Raw genomic sequence first — 26,836 nt, forward strand, 5'->3', positions numbered from 1 at the left:
ATTATAAACAATCAGAAGAGAGATGAAGCAAAGAAGGGGAGAGAAAGAAAGTAAACAGTCAGCCAAACTTGAACAAGAAGTACACATATTAATGTAAAAACATTCACAGATAATGAGCCCCATATTGCGCTATAAACATCCAGAGATTTTGACTGTATGAAAGAAACCTTTTCCTTTGCTGACAATAAAACCATGCCATTAGTCATATGGTGGCTTAGCTGAAATCTTCAATTTTCTTAAGATAATTTTCTTGGACATAATCAAAGCTCTATACAACCAGTATTTCATCTCATAAGACACATTTGGAATCAGTGACAATTGACCCAAAATAATGAGCAATATTACAATGTGTCACTATCTCCATTCTATTAATAACATCATCCCAGTAATCCCCATCTTTGCTACATTCCCAAAATATATGCTCGTACTGAGCGCCTGGAGACCAATTCCGTTGCTGATGGTGCGCTATATCTTTATTTACTACCTTTAACATTTAACGTACATGCCCCTTGCAGCTGTACATGACCAACATAAGTCAGTTGGTAGCAGTTTAGAGCCTTGCATCTTTGATGGCGTTCAATAAAAACAATGTACAATTCTCTGTTGGGTCTGTCTCAGAACCAGATCTACCTTCATTCGAATGATGATGTTGCTACATATGCCTGACCAAATGCATCTGATTTAGGAAAAGTTTGTTCTCCCAGAATAGATGCTTCAGGGTCAGCACTACTGGAAGTTGGAAACAATAGACAATAAAACGTTGAAGCAGACATGGGATGTACCCTCAGAAGACAACTCAGTTCCACATCATTGGGCAATATTTGCATTTAGCGGGCAAAGAATAGACACAAGTTTGCTGGACAGTAATTGATACTTCTGTACCTCTGATGCACTTAACTTATATTTAAAGCGTAAAAAGCCGAAATCTGAAAATTTATTTCAAATGGTGCTATTCTGAAAGTGCATGTATAGCACTCTGTGCATGCTTTTTCAAATTATATAATGTATAACATGCATCTGCTGTTTTCTCATCATGATGTGAATGTGCTTTTCTTGATTGTATAATATGTATGTGTAATTGCAGATCTCTACAGTTTGGAAACCAGTACATATACCAGTCCATGCCAAGAATGTTATCACTTTGGCTTGACTTTGGAGCAAAAGCATATGAATGTGATAAAGGTACAGTGTTTATTCTTACATAGAGAACCATTAGAATGTATTGATTTTGTTGAACTGCTGTTGCTATTTTGAAATGACATTTGCTTGCCCACTAAATACTTTAGGGGAGAAGAAACCATTCCCAAATCATACAAGGGACAATACTTGTTTCTGGAGCTATCCACTCCTCTTGAGATCCCTAGTGTCATTCAAGCACCTTAAATATTAGCATGGCTAGGCTGTCATTGTATTGACATTAACTCATAAGGTCTGAAGCACCCACTCAGTGTCACAATTACGGGTTACTTTGAACAGTCTTAGTCAAAATCAGAAAATGGGAAGAATATGAATACACACAGGGAAAGCATTGTTGTAGATGAGCACCTTTCTTTTCTCTTCCTTTATGATATTTACATTTTGTTTCAATCTTTTAATTATACTGCCACAGTATGCTGCAACTATAACACATAGCTTTGAAACATCTTCCATGCATAGTTATCTTCTCTAGACTCCAAATCTTTTTATTTTATTTGGAAGATCTAACTGCAACTGTTCACCGACCTCTCATGTACCGGAGGCATGGCAAATAAAGCAAGATTACCACCATAAATGTTCTTGTGGGTAGGGCCGTACCTGTGCTCCCTTCTCCGACAAGTTCGGTGGCATGATTTTCACTAGATATGCACATGTTACATTGCGGTCATCTACTGGCTTCATATTGCTGTTTGATTATTCATGTAATATTATAAGTTGTCCCCATCTCATCCAGAAGAAAAATGTACGACTGAGAGCACCTTGTCTGGATTGTAACGGAGTGCTTTGGCGTTTCATAGATAATCTCCCTGATGCACCACAAACCTGCTTAGGCAGTTTTATTGGTGTTATCACTTCTATGCAAAAAGAGGAAGCTGTAGTGTGACTCTACCGAAGTGCTTTAAGTACTGACTATTGAAACCAAGCTTCTGATGAATTCTTTCCTCCCACATAACTTATGCTAGATATTAGGGCAGTTTAATGAGCGAAAATTGAAAAAGTGCAGAGGATGCGCTTTTATCATTTGCGCTCATTGAAGAAATGTGCAGGTCACCTTATTCTCAAAGGTTACCATGGCATTCAGTTGGGGCTGCACAGCAGCACAAATGATGTGCTGGCCAGGCTTGTTGAATACAGTATTGTCCGAAGTGTGCTCCCAAAACTAATGCACGACTGCCTCCGAGCAACCATATTGCTGCATTTTTCTCTATCAACTTTCCCCTCCATATTCTATTGACGCCCAAACTTTGTGCTTTTGTTTTTTTACACTGACCTGACTTTTTCCAGTGGAGTGAAACCTTCAGCTTCACTCCACTGGGCTTTTGCTCACTTGTTATGGGGGAACCGACTAGTCCTTCAGACTGTCCATACTGGGAAACTGTTTACTTTAATTGAATTGTTTGCACGCGCTCCCAGCGCGGTGTTTGGCCTGCTCCTGCTCCCCCCTCCCACTTCCTGGTCTTCCCCTCCCTCCCCACCTCCCTGCCCGCCCACACCCCCCCCCCCTTCCTCTCCCTCTGCCTATAACCTCCCCCCTCCTGGGCAGCCCTCTGCCCGGCAGCCCCCGCGGCTAAGGGCCCCAGGCCAAGGGCGACTCCTACAGTGCGGCTCCCTGTGTGTCTGCAGGTGTCCGCAGGGGACGCCAGGCGCCAGCTCCTCCGCTCTCCGGCCCACCCCTCCTCACCTTGCTCACCTCATCCGCATGATGCCTCGCCCCCCCTATTCCATTATTTTGATAAACTAGGGTGCTTTTTCCCCCCTCGCAGGATTCTCAAACTTAGGTGGCCCTGACCTACTACGCATTACTGTTTGCTCTGCATTGTGGTAAACTAGTGCCCTCCACTCACTTCCTGTCTGCATACTCGTGGCGTCCGCTTCCCCTCCTACTCCATGGTGCTCTCTATCTCGCCTATCTACTCTAACTGCTTCTCCATTGACTATCCTGCTCTCCTCACTAAATCCGGTAGGAAAAAGTTTAAAAAGGACATCCTGGTCTCCAACCCAGGCCTCCCTATCGCTGACACCTACACGAGCGCCTGCTCCAAGGAAACTCTCACTGACATTCTCTTTTTCGTGCCTTCACCTGACCTATGGACCCCTCACATGGTCGCTGTGCTCTCTCCTTTCTCCACCTCTCCCATTAATGGTGGCACCCGTTGGGATGTCCTCTTGGCCCCTTTCCACTCCTCTAAAGCCATCATTAATGTCTATGCTAACGGGACCGTCTTGGTCCAAGGCCCTCAAGCCAACCTTCACCTCTTTGATAGACGCTTCCCATGCCTCATCAACTTCCTCTCCGCTCCCGCTGTCCCCCCTCCTCTGTCCTCGGCTACCTTGCCTCTCCCCTCCCTCCCTGCCCCTTCTCTTGCTCCCTCTTCAACTCCTTCTCTAACACCTCCGCAGGGCGTACCTCTGATCTGTACCCCTCCCCGGAAGTTTTTCAAGGGTGGCAACCTTCTCCACATTGCCACTCTAAATTCTCGCTCTGCCATCAAGCACTCCTCTGATATCTGTCGCCTTCTTGAGGAACTGGACCTCGACGTCCTCGGTCTCACTGAGACTTGGTTCACTGCCAGCTCTGCCCCCAGCTTCGACACACTCCTACCTGACGGCTACAAGATCCTCTCCGTGCCCAGGCCCAACCGTTCAGGGGGTGGTGTTGCCCTTATCTTCCCTGAGTGGATTCCTGCCACTGTCACTCCTACGCAGACCTACTCCTCTTTTGAATGTCTTGTCTGCCGACTCTCTCTCTCTCCTAGCCATTCCCTTACCGTGGCTACTATCTATCGGCCACCTGGTCAAATTTCCTCCTTCCTCTCTGAGTGGGCTGACCTCTCCTCCTCACTCCTGTCCTCAACCACCCAACTCCTCTTTCTCGGTGACTTCAACATCCACCTCGATGCCTCCTGTCCCCCCACTGGTCTCTTCCGCGAACTCTGCAACTCTCTCTCACTCTCTATTCTCCCGTCTGGGCCTACTCACTCTGCAGGGCACACTCTTGATGCTCTGATCTCTTCTGACCTTCCCCTCTCCCTCCCTCTCTCCACTCCTCTCTCCTGGAGTGATCACTTTCTCCTATCCTCCCACCTCTCCCTCCCTACCCCACAGGCAAAGCCACCCTCTTCACTGCCACCCACCTTCTCGGTCATCCGGCCCATGAAGCGCGTGTCAGTTGAGGCTTTCGCTGCTACCTTCTCGCCCCCTCCCCCCCCCCCGGCTGACTCCCACCCTGACACAGCCCTCTCCATGCTCTATTCCTCTATATCTGATACTCTCGATATCCTTGCCCCCGTCATGAGAATCCGCCTGAAGCCCAAAGCCAAATGTAACTCCTGGTATGACTCGGATCTCGTCACCCTAAAACGCAAGTGCAGGGTGGCAGAGAGGAAATGGCGTGCTTCATGTTCATCCTCTGACAAACTGGCCTGCCGCCTGCTCCAAAGGCAATACCGGCTCTCCGTTCTCACCAAGAAGAGAGCCCTTATCCAAGCCCGCATCTCTGAGGCATCTAATAACTCGGCCGAACTCTTTAAAATCTGCAAGGAGCTGGCCAACCCTGCTGCAGTCTCTACCTCTCCTGTCCCCTCCCAGGCCCTCTGCACTGCACTGGCCTCGCACTTCATCTCAAAAACTCAGGACATCCTGTCCTCGCTCTCCTCCGCTCTCCTCCCTCCCTCTCTTCCCGGCTCTTCCTCTTGCTCTCTTGCAGCCGCCCCTCCGCCCTCCTTCTCTGCTTTTCCACCTTTTTCTGCTGATGAGGTTTCCAGACAAGTCCGATCTATGAAAGCCTCGTCTAAACAGGTTCACCCCTGTTCCTCCAAAACCATCAAGGACCACATCGACTCCCTGGCTCCTGCCCTGGCTGACTTTTGCAACCACTCATTCGCCTCTGGAGTCTTCCCATCCCCCCTCAAGCACTCCCTTGTGCACCCCCTCCTCAAGAAACCCTCTTCCGACCCCTCCTGCCCGGCCAACTATCGCCCAATCTCCATTACTCCCTTCCTGGGCAAACTCCTGGAGAAACTGGCCATCTCCCAGCTTAACCTCCATGCTGAATCTGTTGGTAATCTTCATGACCATCAATCCGGCTTCAGAGCGGCCAGAAGCACGGAAACTGCTCTCCTGAACATCCGTGAGGACCTGCTCCTTAACCTCGATTCCAACACTCCCTGTGTTCTCATTCTGCTCGATCTCTCCTCTGCCTTTGACACTGTCAACCATGCCATCCTGCTCAACCGTCTCCGTGATAACCTGGGTATCACTGGTCAGGCTCTGGCTTGGCTGACCTCTTTCCTTTCCGGTCGACCCTCCCAGGTCCAAATGGGCTCCTTCCTCTCTGACATCTTTTTCTCCACCTGTGGTGTCCCCCAGGGATCCAACCTCTCTCCCTGGCTTTTCAACCAGTATCTGGCACTCCTTGCCCACCGCATCGCCGCTCTCTGCCCCCACTTCCAGTGCTATGCGGACGATACCCAGCTCATTTTCAGGCTACCCTCGGCCTCCTCCTCTCCTTCCCTCATCTCCGACTGTCTGTCTGCTATCCAGGAATGGTGTGCTGCCAATGACCTCTGCCTTAACGCCAGTAAGACTGAGATTCTACTCATCGGCACACCCACTCCCTCCTTCCCTGCAGCTCTCTGGCCGGCCTCCCTTGGCCCCCTTCCCGCCCCTACCTGCAAGGCTAAAAACCTCGGGGTCATCTTCGACTCCACACTCTCCTTCTCTCCTCATATATCTGACGTCTCTAAGAAGTCACACTACCAGCTGCACCTCCTCAGAGGTATTCTTCCCTTCCTCTCCTTCCCCCAGAAGCTCACTGTCTCCCGAGCCCTGGTTCTCTCAAGGCTGGACTACTGTAACAGCCTCTATCTTAATCTGCCTGCCTCCACTCTCCGCCCTCTGCAACTTATCCAGAACAGAACTGCGAGACTTGTCCTTGGCCTCAAGCCCAGGGACCGTATCTCTCCAGGACTGAAATCTCTTCACTGGCTCCCAGTGGCTGCGAGGATTAAGTTCAAAACCCTCTGCATTGTCCACAAGGCCTTCTGGGGCCTGGGGCCTAAATACCTTCAACTCTCTCTTCCTAAATATCTTCCTTCACGAGCCCTTCGCTCATCCGTCTCCAACTCCCTCATGGTCAGCCGCTTCTCGAAGCAACGAGCTGGGGGTAGATCTCTCTCCGCAGCAGGGGCCTCCCTCTGGAACAGCCTTCCTGCCTCCCTGAAACTTGAGGAGAACCATCTCCGGTTCCGGAAGTACCTCAAAACCTTCCTCTTCGCTTCTGCCTTCTCTCTCCCTCTCCCCTGCTAAACCTGCTTACTCCCCACTGAGTTCTGCACTAAACCTGCATCTGGGCCACTCTCAGCGACCTCGGTCCAGGGCCCAGCCACTCTCCACTTGCACTGCCTCCCTGGCTCCCCCTGCACTGTGGGACTGTCACTGTATCCCTACAGCCCCCCTTCCCAGCACTTCTCAGCACTTGCTCTGCACTTACCTTGCACTTGCCACCAGCTGGCCCTTTTTATTTATTATTTTATTACGCTACTTACCTTGTACTGCACTTCCCCCCCACCTCCTCCCCCTGCACTTTCTCCTTTTCCCCTTACCTCTGCACTTGCGCGATCTGAATGACACCTGGCCTAGTAGGATCGTTTGTCTGTTCTTCCCCTTGTTTCCCTCCCTCCCTGCCTCGTCGCGCCTTGAAACACTTGTGTATAGGCGCGTTACAAATACCATATCATATCATATCATATCATAGTCTTTTGGCTTTTGTTTACTTTTTGGTAACTTTTTATCATTGCACAATGCATTTTAGCATGCTTTGCAATGGGGTTTCTTTTGTATGACCTTAGACTACACTCAAGGGGATTTTTTGCTTGCCTAAGGACAAACTGGTGGTAGCATTTACTTTTTCTTACTTTTTCCTGTAATTTTGGTTAGCCTCACCGCGTTTACCGTTGAGTTGCAATTAAATAAGGTGAAAACAAAGGTAATGGTCTTTAGGTCAAAGCTTTTCAAAATTGCACATTGACAATAGAGGTAGATGGTCATAAGCTTGGACAAATCTATTCTTATGATTGTTTGGGTATAAGGTTTCAAGAGAATGACCTTTGGTCAGCCCAACTTATCAAGGATTGTTCATCCTTGAGGAAGTGTCACAATACATGCCCCTGACCCCATCAGGTATAACACCCCTCTGGCAGCAGTAGGGCTAAATCCCTTCACACTGGCCCCAAGGGCCTTAACACTCCATCAGAAACATACATGGAGTCAGTCCTTGCGCCTTTGGTACCAGGCTCATTATCAGGAATAAAGCAATACCAGTTTTGGACCTTAATCCGACAAGGAGGCCGATCACACAGCTCAGTTCTTTAGAACCTAGCCATGCGGTCTAGTGTTTTGGGTGTGGCTGGGCCTGGAACTACTTGGCCTGGAACTACTTCACCTGGGCTATTGAAACCACACCCAAACAGCAGAACACGCTTTGCGTTATTCAGCACTCCTGCAGCGTAACGCTCACCGTATCCAGCTCTTGCTCATCTGCTTCTCCGGCGGCCCGATCCTGAAGCCCTAGTTCCGGATTCCGTTACTAACCTGGAAGAACAAGAACAGCATTAGCGAGCAAGAACACTTACCTGTGAAGTAACCAGTCTTGAATCCATCCTGCGCTTCTCTTACCTCGCCCATCTCCGGGTTTCACCGCAACCTGCAAGGGAGAAGGAACAAGGTCAGCATTAACAAAGCACTTACCTGGGCAAGCAGTGCTTCGATCGCTCATCACTCTGGAACATCACCGCAACCTGTACAAAGAGAAGAGAACAGAGGTTAGCAATTAACAACAATATACAGCGCAGCGCTCCGCGCATCAATAACTCACCGTGGTCTTCGCCGTCGGCGTGGCAACTCCGAGATCGCAACCATCCCTGTGAAAACAAAAAGAGACATTGTTAGGGAACAGCGTAGTGGAGCAATAGACAGAGAAAACGGAGGGAAAGAAAGAGACAGAATAAAGACGGAAAAGACATTATAACTCACCTGGAAGACAGCAAGCAGAGTCAAAGTCACAGCCGGTCTGGACCCGACATAAGGGCACACGGACCAGTGAAGCAACTAGGTCCACGGAACGCCCTCACCAACCATGCGCCTCTGCACAGAGATGCAGGACGGAGAGTACAACGCACAAAAACCTAAGGTTAGCAATAACCTCAAGGGAGGGGATTTGGACCAGAGGGAGGTGGGCGTCCACCCATCACAGAACCAGTATCTTAACCCTCCATTCTCGTGTTATAAGCGCTACCCAACGTCTGGCACATAACCAAGCAGAGAGACGGCCGGGATAGCGCTTAGACCTCCATCCAATATCGTGTGGCGCCCCCGTGGATATCGGGTGCGTGTAACAGAACGCGAAGCCTCAATTAAAACATTCACCTGGGCATCATGGAAACATCAGAGACTGACCAACTAGCCCAGTTACTGGGAGAATTGCGGGCCGAGGTGCACTCCACCCGGCAAGAAACCAACGCCCTTAGGAGGGAGTTGATTGTCACCAAGGACCGCACCGATGAATTAGCCAGAAATTGCTCCAAACACAGGCTGGGCAGGCTCCGTTCCCAGGAAGTATTCTTTCGGTCTCATCCACATCCGTCAATCCAGTGCAGGTTGTCCTCCCTGGGGCAGTTCCTTTGGCCCCACCGGAACGTTTTACGGGGGACCCAAGAAAATATGCAGTATTCATGAACCAGTGCCGCCTCCATTTTCTTTGTAGACCTTTCCTAACGATCAGTCGCGGGTTGCCTTCATTCTGTCATATCTGAGTGGCAGTCCCGCGGATTGGTCCATACCGTTAGTAAGCCAGGATGACCCACTCCTGTGGGATTTCAGGGGGTTTCAAAAGGAGATGGAGAAGCTGTTCGCCTGACATACCCAAGGCCAAGCTCTGGATAACGAACTTCTGTCCCTCCGCCAAGGCAGCCAAGATTTGTTAACGTATATCGCCACATATCGCCACATTTAACAGACTTGTCGTTGAAACTGGGTGGCCTGAGGAGAAACGAACAACGTTATTCCATCATGGATTACCGGGGGAATTAAAGACGCCCTAGCTCAGGTGGTAAACCCGCCAAAAGCCTGTGCAGAGTTCATCAACCTACTGGTGCAGCTAGACCACAGTCTGCAAGATCGAAGGACAGATCGAGCCAGAACGGAGAATCGGACTGTATATGTACGCTCAAAGGAGAACAGTCTGCGTTCATCAAAAAACACTTTGGATGCCCATGCAAATTAGGGAGGTTACGGAGCCCATTAACCAAGGCCGAAAGAGACAAAAGGAGACAACAGCAATTATTCCTGTACTGCGGGAAATCAGGTCCCTTCCTCAGAGAATGTCCCGTAAAACCCCCTATGAGAACAGTTGAAGCTACAGAGAAAGGAGGAGAACAAGAGTCGGAAAACTTCCAGGCCCGGCAAGCGTAGAGATCCGTTTGTCGAGCGAAGGAAAAGAGCCACAGACCTCACACCTTGACCTGCCTGTGATTTTGATAAGTCACCAACAACCGTCTCGGATGCATGCTGTGGAGGCATACATAGACAGTGGAGCCATTGGTAAGTATGTAGACCAAAGTCTGGCAACAAGGATGGGGCTTCCCCTCTTTCAGAAAATGACAACTGAGAAGGTCACCACTGTCGACGGCACGGGGATAGCTTCTGGTCCTTTAACTCAATGCACAGCAGAATTGACCCTTCTGTGCCAAGACGGACATCGGGAAGCCATTGCCTTCGACCTTATCAAGGCCCCTCAGTTCTGGGTGATTCTAGGGATGCCATGTTTGGTGACTCACAATCCTGACATCGACTGGCGAGCCAAGAAATTAGCCTTCTGCAATGAGTGTGCTCATGCGTGCTACGAAGTGGAAATGCCATCGTCTGACCCAGAGACACCTGTCCAAGATAAAGAGGCGCTGGTACTAGGTTTAACAAGTACACTACCAAGCGAATACCACGATTTCCAAGTTGTTTTCCAAAAAGAACAGGCTAATACCTTACCCCCTCACAGGCCATATGACTGTCAGATACACTTAGTACCTGGTGCACAAATCCCGTGTAGTCGAATTTATGCACTCACCGAACCTGAAAATCTCCACTTGAAATCATATCTGGACCAATACCTGGCAAACGGTTTTATCCGCCCGTCGAAAACCCCCGGCAGCCTTGCCCCTATTCTTCGTACCCAAGAAGGAGGGGGACTTGAGAACGTGCATCGACTACCACGCACTAAACCAGTTAACAGTTAAAAACCATTATCCTCTACCACTTATCCCAGAACTGCTGGACCAAGTCAAGGATGCCCACCAAATTCACACCAAATTCGACCTCAGGGGGGCATACCATCTCGTGCGTGTGAAGAAAGGAGACGAATGGAAGTCCGCCTTTCGTACTAAGTATGGGCTGTACGAATATCAGGTGATGCCCTTTGGGCTTTGCAAAGCTCCCGCTGCGTTCCAGTATTTCATGAACGATGTACTACGGGAATTGATCGACGTATGTGCCCTAGTTTACATCGACGACATCTTGGTGTACGCCTCTTCTAAACAGGACCATGTCAGGCACGTTCGCTCCGTCCTTGCAAAACTCCGACAGCACCGGCTATACGCCATACTTGAAAAATGCTCCTTCCATGTCACCAAAGTAGAGTTCCTTGGTTTTGTCCTCACTCCCAGAGGCGTCCGGATGGATATGCACAAAGTAGACGCCATCCTTACCTGGCCATCATCTTCTTCAGTTAAAGGTGTCCAAAGTATGCTCGGCTTTGCAAACTTTTATCGCCAATTCATCCGGGTTTCTCCCAGATTGTGCACCCGATCATTTCTTTATTATGAAAAAACAACAAACTGTTCCAATGGACAGAAGAAGCGGAGAAGGCCTTCCAAGAACTCAAGAAAAGATTTACCTCAGCCCCGGTGCTGCGACACCCCCGCCCAGATCTCCCATATGTAGTGGAAACTGATGCCTCCAGCATGGCAATGGGGGCTATATTTCCCAAAGGGATCCCAAAACAGACCAGTTACATCCCGTGGCCTTTTGGTCGCGAAAATGTACTACACCTGAACTTAACTATGCAATAACAGACAAGGAACTCCTAGCGATCAAGGCAGCCTTCAAGGCTTGGCGGCATTACCTCCTAGGCGCCAGACATACCATCACAGTAATCGCTGACCATTGCAACCTACAATACCTCAAGATGGCAAAGGCTCAATCATCCCGTCAACTCCGATGGGCTTTACCCTTCGCAGAATATGGTTACATAATCACGTACCAACCTGGAGTTCAGAACGGAAAAGCCAACGCCCTATCCCGCATCGGTATTGATGAGAACGCATATTCAACCCCAGACCCGGTGGCCATTATTCCAGGTGACAAACTACTAGGACTTAAAACGTTATCTCTGGACGAACTCCAAAAGGAAATTCGGCTCCTAATGAGCACCGAGGCTCTACAAGACTGGACCACTCAAGGTGAACACTACACAACAAAGAACCAACTCCCGTATTTCAGAGGGCGTTTATATCTACCGAATAAGGCACTACAAGAACAAATCATTTCTGGTTATCACGACCCCCTGATAGGACATCCAGGAATTGCCAGCACCCTAGCCAAGGTGAAAAGAAATTTTTGGTGGCCCACCTGGCAAAAGGACATTACGCAGTTTATTCTGTCATGTGGCATTTGTGCACAGAATAAATCCCAGAAGCAAAGACCTGCAGGCCTTCAACCCCTGGAAATTCCACCTGCACCTTAACACACACACTCCCTCGATTTCATCACAGATCTGCCTCCCTGTCAAGGGTTCAACACTATCCTAGTAGTTGTTGACCTATTCTCTAAAATGGCCCATTTCATTCTGCTTACGTGTCTACCAAACGCATACAGTCTGGCAAAGGTGTTTTTAGAGCAAATCGTACGATTACACGGTTTCCCCTCCGTCGTGATTTCTGACCGAGGGAGTCAGTTTGTGTCTAACTTCTGGAGGAAGAGTTGTGCAATTGCCCAAATTTATATTCGTCTGTCCACTAGTCACCATCCCCAAGCTGATGGCCAAACGGAGCGGACAAATCAGACACTAGAGCAATACCTACGGTGCATGTTACATAAAGTGGAAGAAAGCTGGAAGGATGTGCTGTGGATAGCCGAATATGCCTACAACAACTTGCTACACACCAGTACCGGACAGAGTCCATTCTATACCGTATATGGAAGGCACCCACGTACTTCCGAATTAGATAACCCCCATGGCCTTGGAAATGCCCGCAGTGAAGACTTTACATACGACCATCACTCAAGCCTTCAAAAAGGCTGCAGAACACTTGATCCAAGCCAAAGAAAGACAGAAAAGATTCTCTGATCAACACCGAAGAAAAGCCCCAGACTACCAAGTCGGAGATGAAGTCTGGTTGGCATCTCTGCACATGCCCATAAGAGGAACCCGAACATTTCGTCCCAAATATCTAGAGCCCTATACCATCAAGGCTATTATAAATTCTGTGGCAGTAAAACTAGCTTTACCACCAAATATGCAAATCCATCCCGTATTCCACGTGTCACTCTTAAAACCTGTTCAGCCTGGAACTCGGGTCAAAACACCACCAAATCCGGTACTGGTTAACGGAGAACCCAAATTTGAAGTCAAGGACATCCTAGATTCTAAACTCACCAGGTCCAAGTTATATTACTTAGTGGACTGGAAGGGATACGGTCCTCAGGACAGGACATGGGAGCCTAGCGAGCATGTCCATGTGCCACGCCTGGTAAGACGATTTCATCGGAACCATCCAACCAAACCAGGGCCAGACGGAGGAAATATCTTCAGAGGGGCCTTAGGGGGGAGTGCTGTCACGATCCATGCCCCTGAATGTGAGCGTCCCCCAAAAACGCACACCCCCTTAGTGAGAGGCAATAAAGGACACACCCCAGGAGGGGAATGAGACCAGGGCCAAGTGCGGGTGAGATCAAAAGGGTTTTATATAAACAATATAGGGCATGCAAAGGACTCTGCAAACTCCAAGAGCGCTCTCTCTGACAATAGCAAAGACAGTCCTACTTATTACAGAACTAACGTCACGCATTACACAAGCTATAGGGGCACATAGTCTTAGGGATTGGGTGATGAAGGCTAGGTGGTATACAAAGTATACAGTTGCTGCTCCAGGATTGGCGGACGTCAGTGCGGTGCCACGCGGGGTAGACGGGTCAGCTGGGCTCTTTGGGGTGGAGTTGCTGGCCGGACATAACTTGTATTGATGATTGGTAGCTACTCTAACACTTGCCCTTGTGGCCACGCATTCGCAATCATTCGTCACATTCTACAATGTCAGATGTCTGGTAAATCCTGTGACACATTGACCTTAGCTCAAGGAGGAGACAGGGTCATGGATATGTGATAGGGGGTATCCCTATCCATCTGTTGTAGTGACATTTGGGTTCAGGTATGGTAGTCTCACAAGTCCATGTGCAGGGCCAGGGGTACAGAGGTGGGTTATTTGATCGCCCTGTCCTGGTGGCTATAATGAAGGATGGTATTACGATCTGTTAGTACAAGGGTGGGCGCTCCCCTTCGAGGGCCATTAACTTGGGGTGAACGGGGATACCAATGGGCCGTGGGGGGCATGTAACCCGTGCCCGGGAGATGGTGGGATTTAGGACCAGGTAGCTGTAATTCATAGAGTCAGGCTGTGGCGGCCTTTTGACATGGGGGAGGTGGATACTTGAAATGGGTCCAGCAAGTTTGGGAGGGGAGGCGAGGCTGTGCATTTCGAACACCAGCTATCCCTTGCGGGCCTGGGAGGGAGGAGGGGGGGGGAAGATGACCTTGCAGCTCTGGGCCTGTTTCCCTGCACAGGGCAGCTCCCCGTATTATTGGCAAGGGTGGTTGGCAACACTTGGAGCTTCTGGTATTATACACATATGTTTACATTAATATGGGAACACGAGCTGGAGAGGGTTTTGCTATTTAACACAGTATTTCACATCAGTAGTTGACATACGAACATGAGGTAGCATTAGGTTGGGTTGTGTGTAAGAGAGAGCACTGCAAATTACATCCCAGTACAATCTGGCTCCACTGCCTCGGCTGGTCATCGTGCATTACAAATGCGCTTTGTTACATCATGAACAGGAGCGATCACATATTACTCTTAAATCACACTAATCCAGAATAGCAGCAAACGTTAGTGAACACGACATATATTACACAAATGCTTATTTCGTTATGCAAGGTGCCTCGAGGGTTGGTGGGGGTGAGGGGCGCCACACAGTCCAACTTAGAGGGCTTGGTACAGGGTCAGGGCACGCAGGATTGGGCTGGTTTCAGTTACCTTCTAACAAGCCCAGTCACGGCTGGGGCAAATGATGTACTGCGGAAGGCCAAGTGATACAGTGTTTATTATGTTGTTTGTTTGTGTCTGGTTGCTCGTGAGAACAGGCCTTCAGTGGATCTACCATGAGGTGGAGGCTGGGGGGAGGGGTGTATGCTCCTGTGAGTGCAGTCAAGCTGGGGTCAGGCTGCATCTTTCTGTGTGTGCGAGTGTGCGAGCAACTTTGCATGGACTGGATTTAAGCGCCTTTTTACTCAAAATGGAGTTGTCTTAATACAGAATGGGGTCCATGCTATGTCTTATACAGTAGTCGTGCAGCCTCGTGTGTCGATCCGGAGCCCCCCCGCCTCCTGGGCCCTAAGGGCGAGGGGGCCGCCGACGAGTCAGGAGTCTCCACCTGGGTCGGAGATGTATGTGAGGGGGGTCCAGGTGACCTATCCTCCCCTACACCTCTGACCCCTTCAGGTATAACTGCCCTCTGGCAGCAGTAGGGCTAAAGCCCTTCACACTGGCCCCAAGGGCCTTAAGACTCCATCAGAAACATACATGGAGTAAGTCCTGGTGCCTTTGGCGCCAGGCTCATTATCAGGAATAAAGCAATACCTGTTTTGGACCTTAATCCAACATGGAGGCCTATCACACAGCTCAGTTCTTTAGAACCAAGCCATGCGGTCTAGTGTTTTGGGTGTGGCTGGGCCTGGAACTACTTGGCCTGGACCTACTTTACCTGGGCTACTTAAACCACACCCAAACAGCAGAACACGCTTCGCGTTATTCTGCACTCCTGCAGCGTAACGCTCACTGTGTCAAGCTCCTGCTCATCTGCTTCTCCGGCGGGCCGACCCTGAAGCCCTAGATCCGGATTCCATTAATAACCTGGAAGAACAAGAACAGCATTAGCGAGCAAGAACACTTACCTGTGAAGTAACGAGTCTTGAATCCATCCTGCGCTTCTCTTACCTCGCCCATCTCTGGGTTTCACCGCAACCTGCAAGGGAGAAGGAACAAGGTCAGCATTAACAAAGCACTTACCTGGGCAAGCAGCGCTTCGAACGCTCATACCTCCGAAACAACACTGCAACCTGTACAAAGAGAAGAGAACAGAGGTTAGCAATTAACACCAATAAACAGCGCAGCACTCCGCGCATCAATAACTCACTGTGGTCTTCTCCATCGGCGCAGCAACTCCGAGATCGCAACCATCCCTGTGAAAACAAAAAGCGACCTTGTTAGGGAACAGCGTAGTGGAGCAAGATGCCGAGAAGACAGAGAAAACAGAGGGAAAGAAAGAGACAGAATAAAGACAGAAAATACATTATAACTCACCTGGAAGACAGCAAGCAGAGTTGGAGTCACAGCCGGTCTGGACCCAACATAAGGGCACACGGACCAGTGAAGCAACTAGGTCCACGGAATGCCCGCACCAACCACGCGCCCCTGCACAGAGACGCAGGACGGAGAGTTCAACGCACAAAATCCTAAGGTGAGCAATAACCCCAAGGGAGGGGATTTGGACCAGCGGGAGGTGGGAGTCCACCCATCACAGAACCAGTATCTTAACCCTCCATTCTCCTGTTATAGACGCTACCCAATGTCTGGCACATAACCAAGTAGAGAGGGGTCTGGGTAGCTCTTAGACCTCCATCCATTATCTTGTGGCGCCCCCGTGGATACCAGGTGAGCGTAACAGGAAGCATAGTGGGGGTATTCGGACGTTCGCAGCCAGGCGTGGAATAGGAGCAGTGACTCCAGCTCAGGAGATTTATAAGGCACAAGCCCTATTTTTGGCTCTTTATTGTGCCAAACTCTGTGGCCATACTAATAGTCAGTCACTGGCCACAAGTGAGGACAAGTTCCTTAAGTTGTTATTGAAGCTCCCACTGAGTTCCCCAAATGCCCCACTCCATATGAAGTGCGGCATCTGTCACATTTCTGAAATTGCATTATTCAGACCAATACATTTCTGGATCAGGTTGTGGAGTATGCCAAAACTAAGGAAGTACAGGGAGGCCCTTACTCATGTATTGGCAGCAGAGGGTGGTAGATCTCTTACTTGGATTGTGCATATAAAGAAATGGGTGTCTGCAATGAACTTGAATGACTCCTGGCGTTTCCCGGCTACCCTCGGGTAGACACTGCAAGTACGAAGCAGCATTGCTAGCTAAACAAATGTCCTTGAAGAAATTGGAAGATGTACTTTTTCTTAAGCACGAGTACGACATCATTGATTCATAAATATGGGACTGGGTTGAGGCCTATCTTGATGTGATCTCCCCACCATTCGAAAGCAGGCTTTTTATAGAATTTAGATTGAGCAGCCGAAAAGTGGCAAAAAGCACATGTAACTGGACTGAGTCAAGTTCGCCTACCTGTCTCATATGTAAAAATGGTGAGGAAACAATAATGCACTTTGTGTTGTTCTGTCCTGAGAGCTAAGGGCCAAATACCTGATCCCACTGCTTAAAGTGGCCCAAATTCATTGTGCTGTGGAAGCATTGGCCCATTGTATTTCTACAATGGGCTTAAACATTGTGTTTTCAAATTCATCCACCGAGCATGTATATCAAGAAAATGCCTGTTAGGTTAATTAGCTAAATTTGCACTGGAATAATGATTGGGATTTTATATTTTAGCTGTTTTAATTATCGGATTGATTAGTTTAGATTATGTTTTATTATATAAAACATAATCTAACCTAATTTTAATTATAGGAGGGGGACTACGCAGGGGTGTACCCTGTTTTACCTTCTGTTGGCACAACATATTAAAGACTTGCCTGAAATCATGGGGATTTGCAATGGAGGCAAGGAATATAAGATCACTCTATTTGCAGACAATGCACTATTTTCCCTGACTAACCCAGAGGTTTCCCTACCATCACTGAAACTGATTCTGGGGGAATTCGGAGTGGCCTCGAAAGTTAATCTGTCCAAAATATTAATCTGGAAGAGGCCTTGGAGGCCTTAAAGACTATTTCCTCTGTAATAGATGTGGGAGAGTCTATTAAATACTTGGTAGTTCAAATTCCTCCTACCAATGATACCCCTATAATTACTGAAATAAGGAAGGACCTGAGATCCTGAAAGCACCATGATATTTTGGATAGGGAGGCTCAACTCAGTTTAAATGAATTTGAAAGGACCTTTAAGGGCATGTCTCTGTGAAACCTGCTACTAGCAGCTGTTGGAATGGATTTCTAAACTCTGGCCTGGTGGACAGAGTTTAGGAGGTGTAAGAGTGCAGAAGTAAGGCTCGGACAGAATGGTGGCATATATTCGGGTACAGACTTTTATTAATCAAGAAAGGGTTCTCTATCTCTTACCGTCGTATCTCGAAAGCCTACCTCTGTCCATAACACTAACTTAAACCAGCTGTGCAAGGATGATCACTTCCCAAAAGTAAAGTGTTCATGGAAGTACCAACGAACAGAAAAGTTCCCAGTCTCTCACGTAATAAAAACGGATGAAATAAACAATGTTCATAAGTATATGATTCCAAGGCTAGGGTTCTGCTTCTTTTCCCTAGACTTCTACTTTCCTTCCTTCTGGGCTTCTGAGCTCTGTATTCTTTTAGATAAATGTCACTGGGCAATTCACAAGGATATAGTTCTCCGTTTTACAGTTCTTTATCCCACCAACTTGGCACACTTCCCTACTAAGCGTAGGATATCCTTTTAGGTTTTAGAGTTCTTGACATTCTTATTCTCAACCTCTCATGTGGGTGCAGGTCCCATACTCGCAATATTCTGAATGGCTTGGTTTTCGCTACTGTCAAGCAACTGTCCTCTCGTGGACTGTCTCTCCTTATCTCACAGGGTCCCAGACCCTCTTATTCCTCGTTACTTTACTCATGGTTTACTCCCCTACCAAGCATACAACTCTTGATTGTTTTCTCTTTTTACAATCAAGATCCCAGACCCTCTTATTCTCGGCTTGCGATGTGTGCGGGTCCCAGACTTGCAACTCATTGTCGTATCTGTTTGGTTCACTCTCCTGCCAAACATATGATTCCTCGATCTTGCTAATTCTCAGGGTCCGAGACCCACTTATACTTTGGCTTACGTGTGGGTCCCAGACTCGCAATCCCTTCTCGGGGTCCCAGACCTGCCTTGCTTCACTGATCCTCTTACACCTCTTAGGTGACCCCCGTACCTGTTAACTTCTTTGTTGCAGGTACGAGCGTTTAGCAAGCAGCTGAGTTGCTTCTCAAGGCTCCGGTAGCATTTGGATAAGCAGCAGGATCTGCAGCGGCTCTGCAGACATCTGACTATGCCCGGCCTTCCTCGTAGGTGTTTTGCCAGCGTCTGGGGCACCCACAGGTTTGTCTCGGCAGCAGCCCGAGTAGTCCCTCCAGCTTGGACCAGGTTTGGGTTCTCCTTCTCTTCCGTTCACGGCTTCCCTTTCGGCTCTCATCTTCTCGCCCGGTGCACGGTTCCTGCAGTTCATCCTCAGAGGATCGTTTTCCCCTTTGCGACCCAGCTGAGTTTCTTTTGAACTCCTGCGCTGGATTGTTGCATTCGTTTGGACAAATGACATCTTCTGAGAAGCTATACCGCTCACTCTGCTTCTTTAGAGTGATCCTTGAACTCTTGGACATCTTCTTCACAGTACATATTGTAAAAGAAGATGAAAGGTTCTTGGTATTATTTGGTACTTCAGTTTTGTCAAGTATATTAGGTTGACTGAGATTTGGCAACAGAACACATTAGCTCAATCTGAAGAGGGGGGAATGAGGACTTCGTATTGGAGATGGGGTTGGGTGTATTAAAAAGTGGGTATACCGCGTTCCCTGAGAACAGTCCCCCACCTTTCACATAGGGGGCTTACCTCCCCTTGTAATCCTCCTTTGGTGCATCACCCTCAGTGGGACTAGTGTACTGTGGACGCACCGCTCTGGCCCCATGGGAAATGTCTCCCCCTAAGGGAGAAGGGACAACATCCTCAGATTTATCAAAGACGCCCCACTTGTTATAGTGAACAGGGAGAAACTTCTGGGAGTTGAGCCAAACCAATCAAGGCAGCATGGCGAGAGGCTAAGTAGTCCAATCAGGGATGACTGTGGGTTTCAGGGAAGCATGCACACCAGACCCTCAGTATGTGGATTGGGACCAGACAGTCCGAGCCCACTTCCTGGGACTCCGCTCACATGGTATACACTAGCCTGTGAAAAGCAAGCCTTTTTCCCAGGCAAGTGCATGACCATAAAAGGTGAGTTCCGGTAGTGGATGGAAGCTTAGTGCAACCTCTTCTCTACGAACAATGCAAAAACCACTGCTGCAGCACACAACCAGGTGCCGGAAAACAGTTTACATGGAAGGCCACCATTGCACAGCAACACAAGGCGTCACAGTTGTCACTGTTGAAGGAAGCCTCCTATCTCGGGACCCGTCGATGGCGGTGAGCTGACATTTCGCAGCCCTTTTGTCACACAAGCTGAACACTCCTGGAGTTCCGGGCCGAAACTCGGAGCTACACCGCTTCTGTCGCAGTAGCCCAGATTGGAACTGGGTGGTCCAGGGACACTTTAGAGAACTACAACTTTCTTGGGTATCAGAAGACGCTGGGACCAGTTGATCCTATCACTCTAGAAATTTGAAGCACCAATGAGGGTCTTCAGAGTTTAGTAGCCAGACAGGGCCCCAACAGGACTCCAGCCAGTTTCGGTCATCAGGCCTCTTCAGGGATCGTCCGCCGTCTTCACAGCTACGACAGGATACTTGGCTCCTCTTCAGATCTGCTGGAATGGCTGCAGCACACCTTCTTATCCCAATGTCAGGTGAGTGACCAGATTCAACCCACCAATGGCAGGATCTGCCCCACTCATGTGCACCAGCAGTAGTCCAATCAGGGACGACTGTGGGTTTCAGGGAAGCATGCACACCAGACCCTCAGTATGTGGATTGGGACCAGACAGTCCAAGCCCACTTCCTGGGACTCCGCTCACATGGTATACACTAGCCTGTGAAAAGCAAGCCTTTTTCCCGGGCAAGTGCATGACCATAAAAGGATTTTCCTGACCTGGCAGGGCAGGAAGAAAGCCAAGGGACAAGATGGCCAAGGAACAAACAAAAAACCTTGTGGCGCGGAATTTAGTTTTAGAAAGGAATTTGAAAGAACCATTTGCACTGATCTTCACTGAAAGGGTAGCATAGAGGGTCATTATTTCTTTCATCAGCTTTGTACCCAGGCCCATCTTTCCCAAGGAGCCCCTGAGCAAATCCCATTTCACTTGGTCAAAGGCCTTCTCCGCATCCAAGGACACCAGAATAGAAGGGGACTTCCACTTATGTGAGTTGTCAACCAGATCAACTAGTCTTCAGTCATTATCAGCTGCTTGACGCACCCCAACAAAACCACAGTGGTCTTCTTTAACCAGCTTTGGGATAACCAGTTCTATCTGCTTAGCTATTATAGTTGCATAGATCTTTGTGTCCACATTTAGGAGCACTTTGGGGTGATGGGAAGCACACATTTCTACGTCTTTTACTTGTTTTGGAAACACTGATATCAATGCCTCCCCCATGCATGTCGTGGCTGCCTCTCACTGCATTGTTAAAAAGGTGGTTAGAGGCTCGAGTAAAGCACTCTGTAGTTTCTTGTAAAAGAGGGGCATAAAGCAGTTAGGTCCCAGGAACTTCCAGGTTTCTGAGCACATATTGCCCTTCGAACTTCCTCTTTCGCTTCCAGTTTATCCTGCTCTTCCTGTGCAGTGAGAGACCGTTTTGAAGGGGGTCGGGGGGGCGGACCGTACTTGAAAACCTCACTGCATCTCTTTCATTTGCCTCACTTGTATAATGGCTTCATAGAAAGACCAAGATTGCCTAATTTTCACTTTTTCTCAGTCAGGAGTCCACGTACAGAAAGTTGCCCTCCAAACTTCACCCGGCAGCTCCTCCACTCAAGTACTCCAAGGCATATCATGAGCCTTAGGGGCACTCTTCTTTCTCTGGTTGCTTTTCTTCAGACGACTGGTATCATAAAGAGTGGTGGCTCGTCGGATTCCATTAGTGATGCAGCCATCTTCACCACTGCAGGGCACAACCTCCTAGCCCCAATGGCCAACAGATTCAAGTATTTATTTTAAAAATAGGTATATGCAACTAATTTGGGGTTCCGAGACGAGGATGGTTCCTGCACCTTAGCTGGGCCTCCAAGGGGGCTCCTTCCTCGCTAGCCCAGGTTTACCTATTCCACCAAAACATTGTGAAATATCGGTAAATACAATTGGCAACATACCCCTAATGTCTAGTTCTATCCGCCACCCTAATAGGGTGCGGCTAAAGGTTGTGGCTATATGTAGCCATCTCCCTAAGGGATCTAACAGGGTAGTCTGGCCTCTTCTGTCGCGTCTCCTGATGGCCAACACCTTAGCTCTCTTTGCTTGTCTCCTCTCACCAGCCCGCTCTCTTACTGTTCTCTCCTGTTTCTCCGCTTCCTGGTCTTACCTATCTCCCTCTATCTCTCTCCAAACTCCCTCCTCTGGGTTTGCCACTCTCTGCATCTCCACTCTTCTGTCTTGGTCTGCCAACTCCCTTTAGATCCTTCCACTCTCCAACACGCCCGCTACTACCACTATACCTGCCTCTACTCTCTGCTACAGTGCTGTCTCTCACTTCCTTCTCTTTTCTGTGTGCACACACTCACACTCTCTCCCAAACCTACTCTCAAAGTCCCCCTTTTCTTTCTCGCCAAAACAACTTTTACTGTCCCTATTTTTCGCCCCCTCTGAGATTCTCTCCCTATTCATGCTGTGAGAAACCTGAGGGTATTCACTCCTACTCCCCTTGGATCCTCTGCTCAGGTGGCCAGGAAAAGACCATCACTCTTGGATTCCGACCCAGGGGGTGGAGAGGCGAGAGAGGATCACCTGGGTGGAAGGTCCTTTGGGAGTGGGGTGCCCATGGGAGAGACATGGTATCCCCCCTTTTCCTGTTGAGGACCAACCTAACCCTGCCCCAACCTTTATGGGTTACTATAAAGCTGTTCCCCTCATTTCCCCACATGTGACACTTGACAGTACTGGGACGAGGAGACTAAGAGTAGTGAACACTACACCATTTCACCACTCTAGTACTGGGAGGAAGAAGATGCTTGTAAAGTCCTGTGACAGTCAGGCATGTCCCTTTAATTATGGTCAGGCAAGTTTTGCTAAGGATATACACCTGCAGCCTGCAGGGGAGTTGCTAGGTCTGGAAAAGACCCGGGGCTATGCTGATGTCGGCACTGTTGGGTCTGGGGGCTAGCTAGTCTTTTGGCTGTAGCTCCTGAGATTCTATCCGGGGCTACAACCAAAAGATCAGGGGCTATAGCCCCCTTAACCCCCCCCTAGCAACGCCCCTGGCAGCCTGTCAAGGGGCTGCAGATGTTTCGAAAGAGACCAGTGGGGCAGAGCAGAGAGCAACAGGGAGGCCTGTATGAGAGAGACCAATAGGCGACCCTTGTGAAGAGGAGGCAGCCGTGGAGGGACCGGAGAAGGAGCCACGATGCCGGCAGATATCCTAGAAGACTTGTGGGAGACAAAGCAAGTGGGCCATTTCCTTGCCACAGGTCTGGGAGCCTCCATGACAGAGAGCAGAAAGCAGGAGCTGCGAGAAAGCCCGAAGAAGAAAGGACACCGCCAGTGTCCATGAGGAAGCATTCAAGTTGCTGGCGTGCAGAGGGAAATGCATGCGAGCAGGGTTTGCATCAGTGGACTTCCCGGCTTCAGAAGCGGAGAGGAAGCTGCGGCAGCCACCAGGATGAGACGCAGGAAGCCGGTGAGTGTCGGGGAAGGGCTCTCGAATCCCAGGGCTCTCCTAGCAAACCACAAATAATTAACGATCCTTGAAAATCAAGTAAAACAAATGCATATTAAATACCGACTTGAAGGAATATATAAAATTAAGCAAAACAAATGCATATTGAATACCGAAATGATTGGGAATTGATTGAAACCTTGAAATTAAGCTTATTAAACATTGAATGGAATACAACTTGATGAGCAAAGCAAGTAACAGAGGATCGCCCAAGCACCCAAGTAAAAACGAGTTACAGAAAAGGGCGCAAGTGTGACAGAGTGCCATACAAAAGAGGGAAATGAACAAAAAAAACAAAAATGAACTTATAAGAGTGAATGCAGTGCTTCAAGACAAATGTCTGGCTAGAGGTGTGACACGTGACGGCAGAGCTACAAGGCTGACAAAGAGAAGTCGGAGGAGTGTAAATCAGCACATAAAAGTCAAGAGGCGGATAAAGGGGAACTAAGTGAAGGTAACTTGGTGCATAGGAGCAAGTACCAAAGAACCTGTGTGGGCTGTAGAGCCCAGGGATTCTGGTTGCGTGACCTGTGATGGGTGGACCATGTGGTCTGACATCTGCGCTTAGACCAGTGAGCCCTGAATGCTGAAAACCTAGGACATGTTGATGGTGAAGTTAATCTTCGGGAAGGGAACTCTGAGAGTTGAGGAACTACACAGGTGGCTTTGAGAACAGAGCCTCAATACCTTTTGTTTTTTAACTGTATTGCTTGGAACTTGGGGAAGGGAACCCTAAGGATTGTTTTGAACTGTATTGCCTTGAACTTAAGAAAGGTAATTTTGAGACTTTTATGGAACTTACTTACACTTCGGTAAGGGAAGCTGAAAGAGACCTGGGAGCTGGAAGGAGCTCGGAACTTTGAGTTAAACACAATTTCTTTTATTATGGCCATCCGTATAGATTGTTTAGCTTTAGTTGTGAGGGCAAGTATAGGTTTTGGATACAGACAAACGTTTAAGTTGATATTTGACTCAGACTTTCCCTAGTTTCATTCAGGTAGGGAAATCCCACCTTAGCATAGGGCAAATTAGGCCTTCTACCATCCAGACATTTGATTTAATAAAGTATTTTATTTTGAACTTTAAGTCTGTTGTCTGTGCCTTGCTTCATGACACCCTCACACTACATACTCACTCTTTCTCCTATTCACTCCCCCCCACCTTTAACTCTCTCCAAAACACACACTAATTAGTACCACTCTCTTAACCTTACCTCACTTTCCCCAAACAGGCCAGAATCTCCCCTCCACATTCTCTAGCAACAGCTCAGCACCCCGGACCCCGTGGTCTCTCGGTCCACCGCCTCTGAGCTCATCCATGCACCTTTCATCCCCTACTGAAACTTCTGGCTTTTAATAACCATGTATTTCCTGTTGTGAAGCTCCTCCTGGTTGCCATTGGCTCTTTGTCAGCTGCTCCCCATGGCCAGCCTCTAGCTGAGCTACTATGACTTCCCCTGGAAGAATTTAAGAAGACGTATAGCACAGCCCTCTTTCTGACTCCATTATTATGCAAGCAGCCATATGCTCGGTCTGTTCTTCTTTTTCCTGGGATTCTCTCCTAGCATTGGTGAGCTTCTGTGCAAACCGAGGTTACGGGTGGGTTTCTGGGTCTCCCCTGTCCCCTTGCATTCTCTTGTCAGTTCTAGATCTTAGATTGATGGCCCACTGTTCCACTGTAGTGAGATTCTGAAGACCAGGGTTGTGGTGGGGCCTTTTCCGAGTTCTTTAATAAATTGAGAGGCTTTAAAACAGCAAAAAATATATGTTAAAGCAAAACTGGTCCAGGATGTGAGATGTTGTTTTTCCTTTAGTTGGCGTTTTTCTTCTGGAGGGTGCAACGTTTGTTAGTCACTGTAGTTTATGGGTCTAGTTCTGGATTCACAGGTTCCTCTGATCCCAATGACTTCTTTGAATGTTCTGAAATGACAAGAGTCCTGTCAAGTACAGAGGTTTCTAGGTACAGGGACAGTGGTACCAATAGCTATGCATGTATACAGATGCTCGGGGGAGGTAGGGACTAGTCTCCCTCTCAACTTCTCCATAGACTTATGCATTTTATTTATTTATTTATTGTTCGCCTGTTAGGCACTTATACAGCAAGTAAATACTATTTCAAAGCTAGCACAGGACAGAGGGAGGGAACAAGGGAGTAAACACAAAAATATTAAAAACAGTGGAGGGAAAAGGAAAACAGGATGAACCTACTTTGCCTTCTGAGTATTCAGAACATGCAAGTGCAGCAAGGAAGAGGGCAAAGGTGGAAGTACTGGAGTGTCTGTGCTCGTGGGTGAGCCACAGGTTAAGTGCATGGTCTGGTGAGTGCTACACGGCCAGGAGCCACATTAAGTGTAAGTGCGAGCCTCCAGGTGGGGGGGTGTACTAAGGCAAGTGCTGAGGGTAGACAGGAGCTGGAGCGATTGGGTGTGGGAGGTCAGGGGCCCCAAGGATGCATAAGGGCCCAGGACACCAATCACAGCAACTGTGAGATTAGTAAAAGATAGAAAGGAAGGAGGAGGTGAAGGAGATATATATATATATATATATATATATATGAGGCTGTCTAGAGTGTGTCCAGCCGAGTGGGTTAAAAGCAGTGCAGAGATCAATGTAAAGAGTGAATTCTGTGACAGGGGAGTCCAATTGGATGTTGAAATCACCCAAGAGGGGGAGATTGGGGGTGGATAAAAGTAAGGAAGAACAGAAATCGGCCCATTCAGAGATAGGAACAGGGTGGTAGTGCCTGGAGCCCGGTAAATGATAGCAATGGTCAGAGTGGAGGAGGGCGCGAGGTGACTAACTTGCACACCAGGTGTTAGGCAGAGACCTGTGCAGTTCCCTTAGGGACCACTGCAAAAGATTTAAGACTACAGGTGGTTGGCAGTAAACCCAATTGGTAGCAGTCTGTACCACCCAGATTTACCTGGTAGCTGTGGCTGAGCAGTCAGACTTCTCTCAAGATGAGTTAGGCAGTATATAGAGTATACACAATAGGTACAGAGATACAGTAGCACAAGCAAACACTGACCAGAGCTTTGGTGTAAAAGTATATCATTATTTATTTAAAGACACACTTGTAAATTACAGTAGCACAAAAAGAGGCAAGTAAATTCAACACACAGTCACTATTATATATATATACAACCCTCATTACTTATTAGACAAGTCTTAGTGAGAAACACCACTTATTTTCAGACAGAGCTGAGCGCTTAACATAAAATGGCACTCTAATAAGTTATTTAAAAAGGGAGGGAAAAAGGCAGAGTTATGAAAGCACACCAATCTCAATACTTTTCACAGAACCACAGTGAGGCAGGTTAGGCAAAGTCTACTGGAGAGCAAGGAAGTTCAAATGCCAGGCCCACTCTTAGAGAGAGCAAGCAAAATGTGTCCAGGATCACACAGTGGGGTTATGCCCAAAGAGTCTTTCTAAATAGTTCACAAAAGATTGAGATCAAGTGAGGAAAAGTTAGTTAACAGGC

At 48.3% G+C, this 26,836-nt stretch overlaps 1 protein-coding gene across 3 annotated transcripts in view; it reads left to right on the forward strand.

Annotated features, from left to right (window-relative positions):
• ATR (ATR serine/threonine kinase) overlaps positions 1-26,836 on the forward strand; it is a 1,676,349-nt gene that overhangs the window by 1,250,235 nt on the left and 399,278 nt on the right. For all 3 annotated transcript variants that reach the window (XM_069618270.1, XM_069618272.1, XM_069618271.1), the window contains one exon: positions 1,085-1,182. In XM_069618270.1, the coding sequence (XP_069474371.1) occupies positions 1,085-1,182 (98 nt within the window). The remainder of the gene's footprint in view (positions 1-1,084; positions 1,183-26,836) is intronic.

Source organism: Ambystoma mexicanum, chromosome 10, assembly GCF_040938575.1.
Source record: "Ambystoma mexicanum isolate Mex_15411 chromosome 10, UKY_AmexF1_1, whole genome shotgun sequence".
NCBI classification, from domain to species: Eukaryota; Metazoa; Chordata; class Amphibia; order Caudata; family Ambystomatidae; genus Ambystoma; species Ambystoma mexicanum.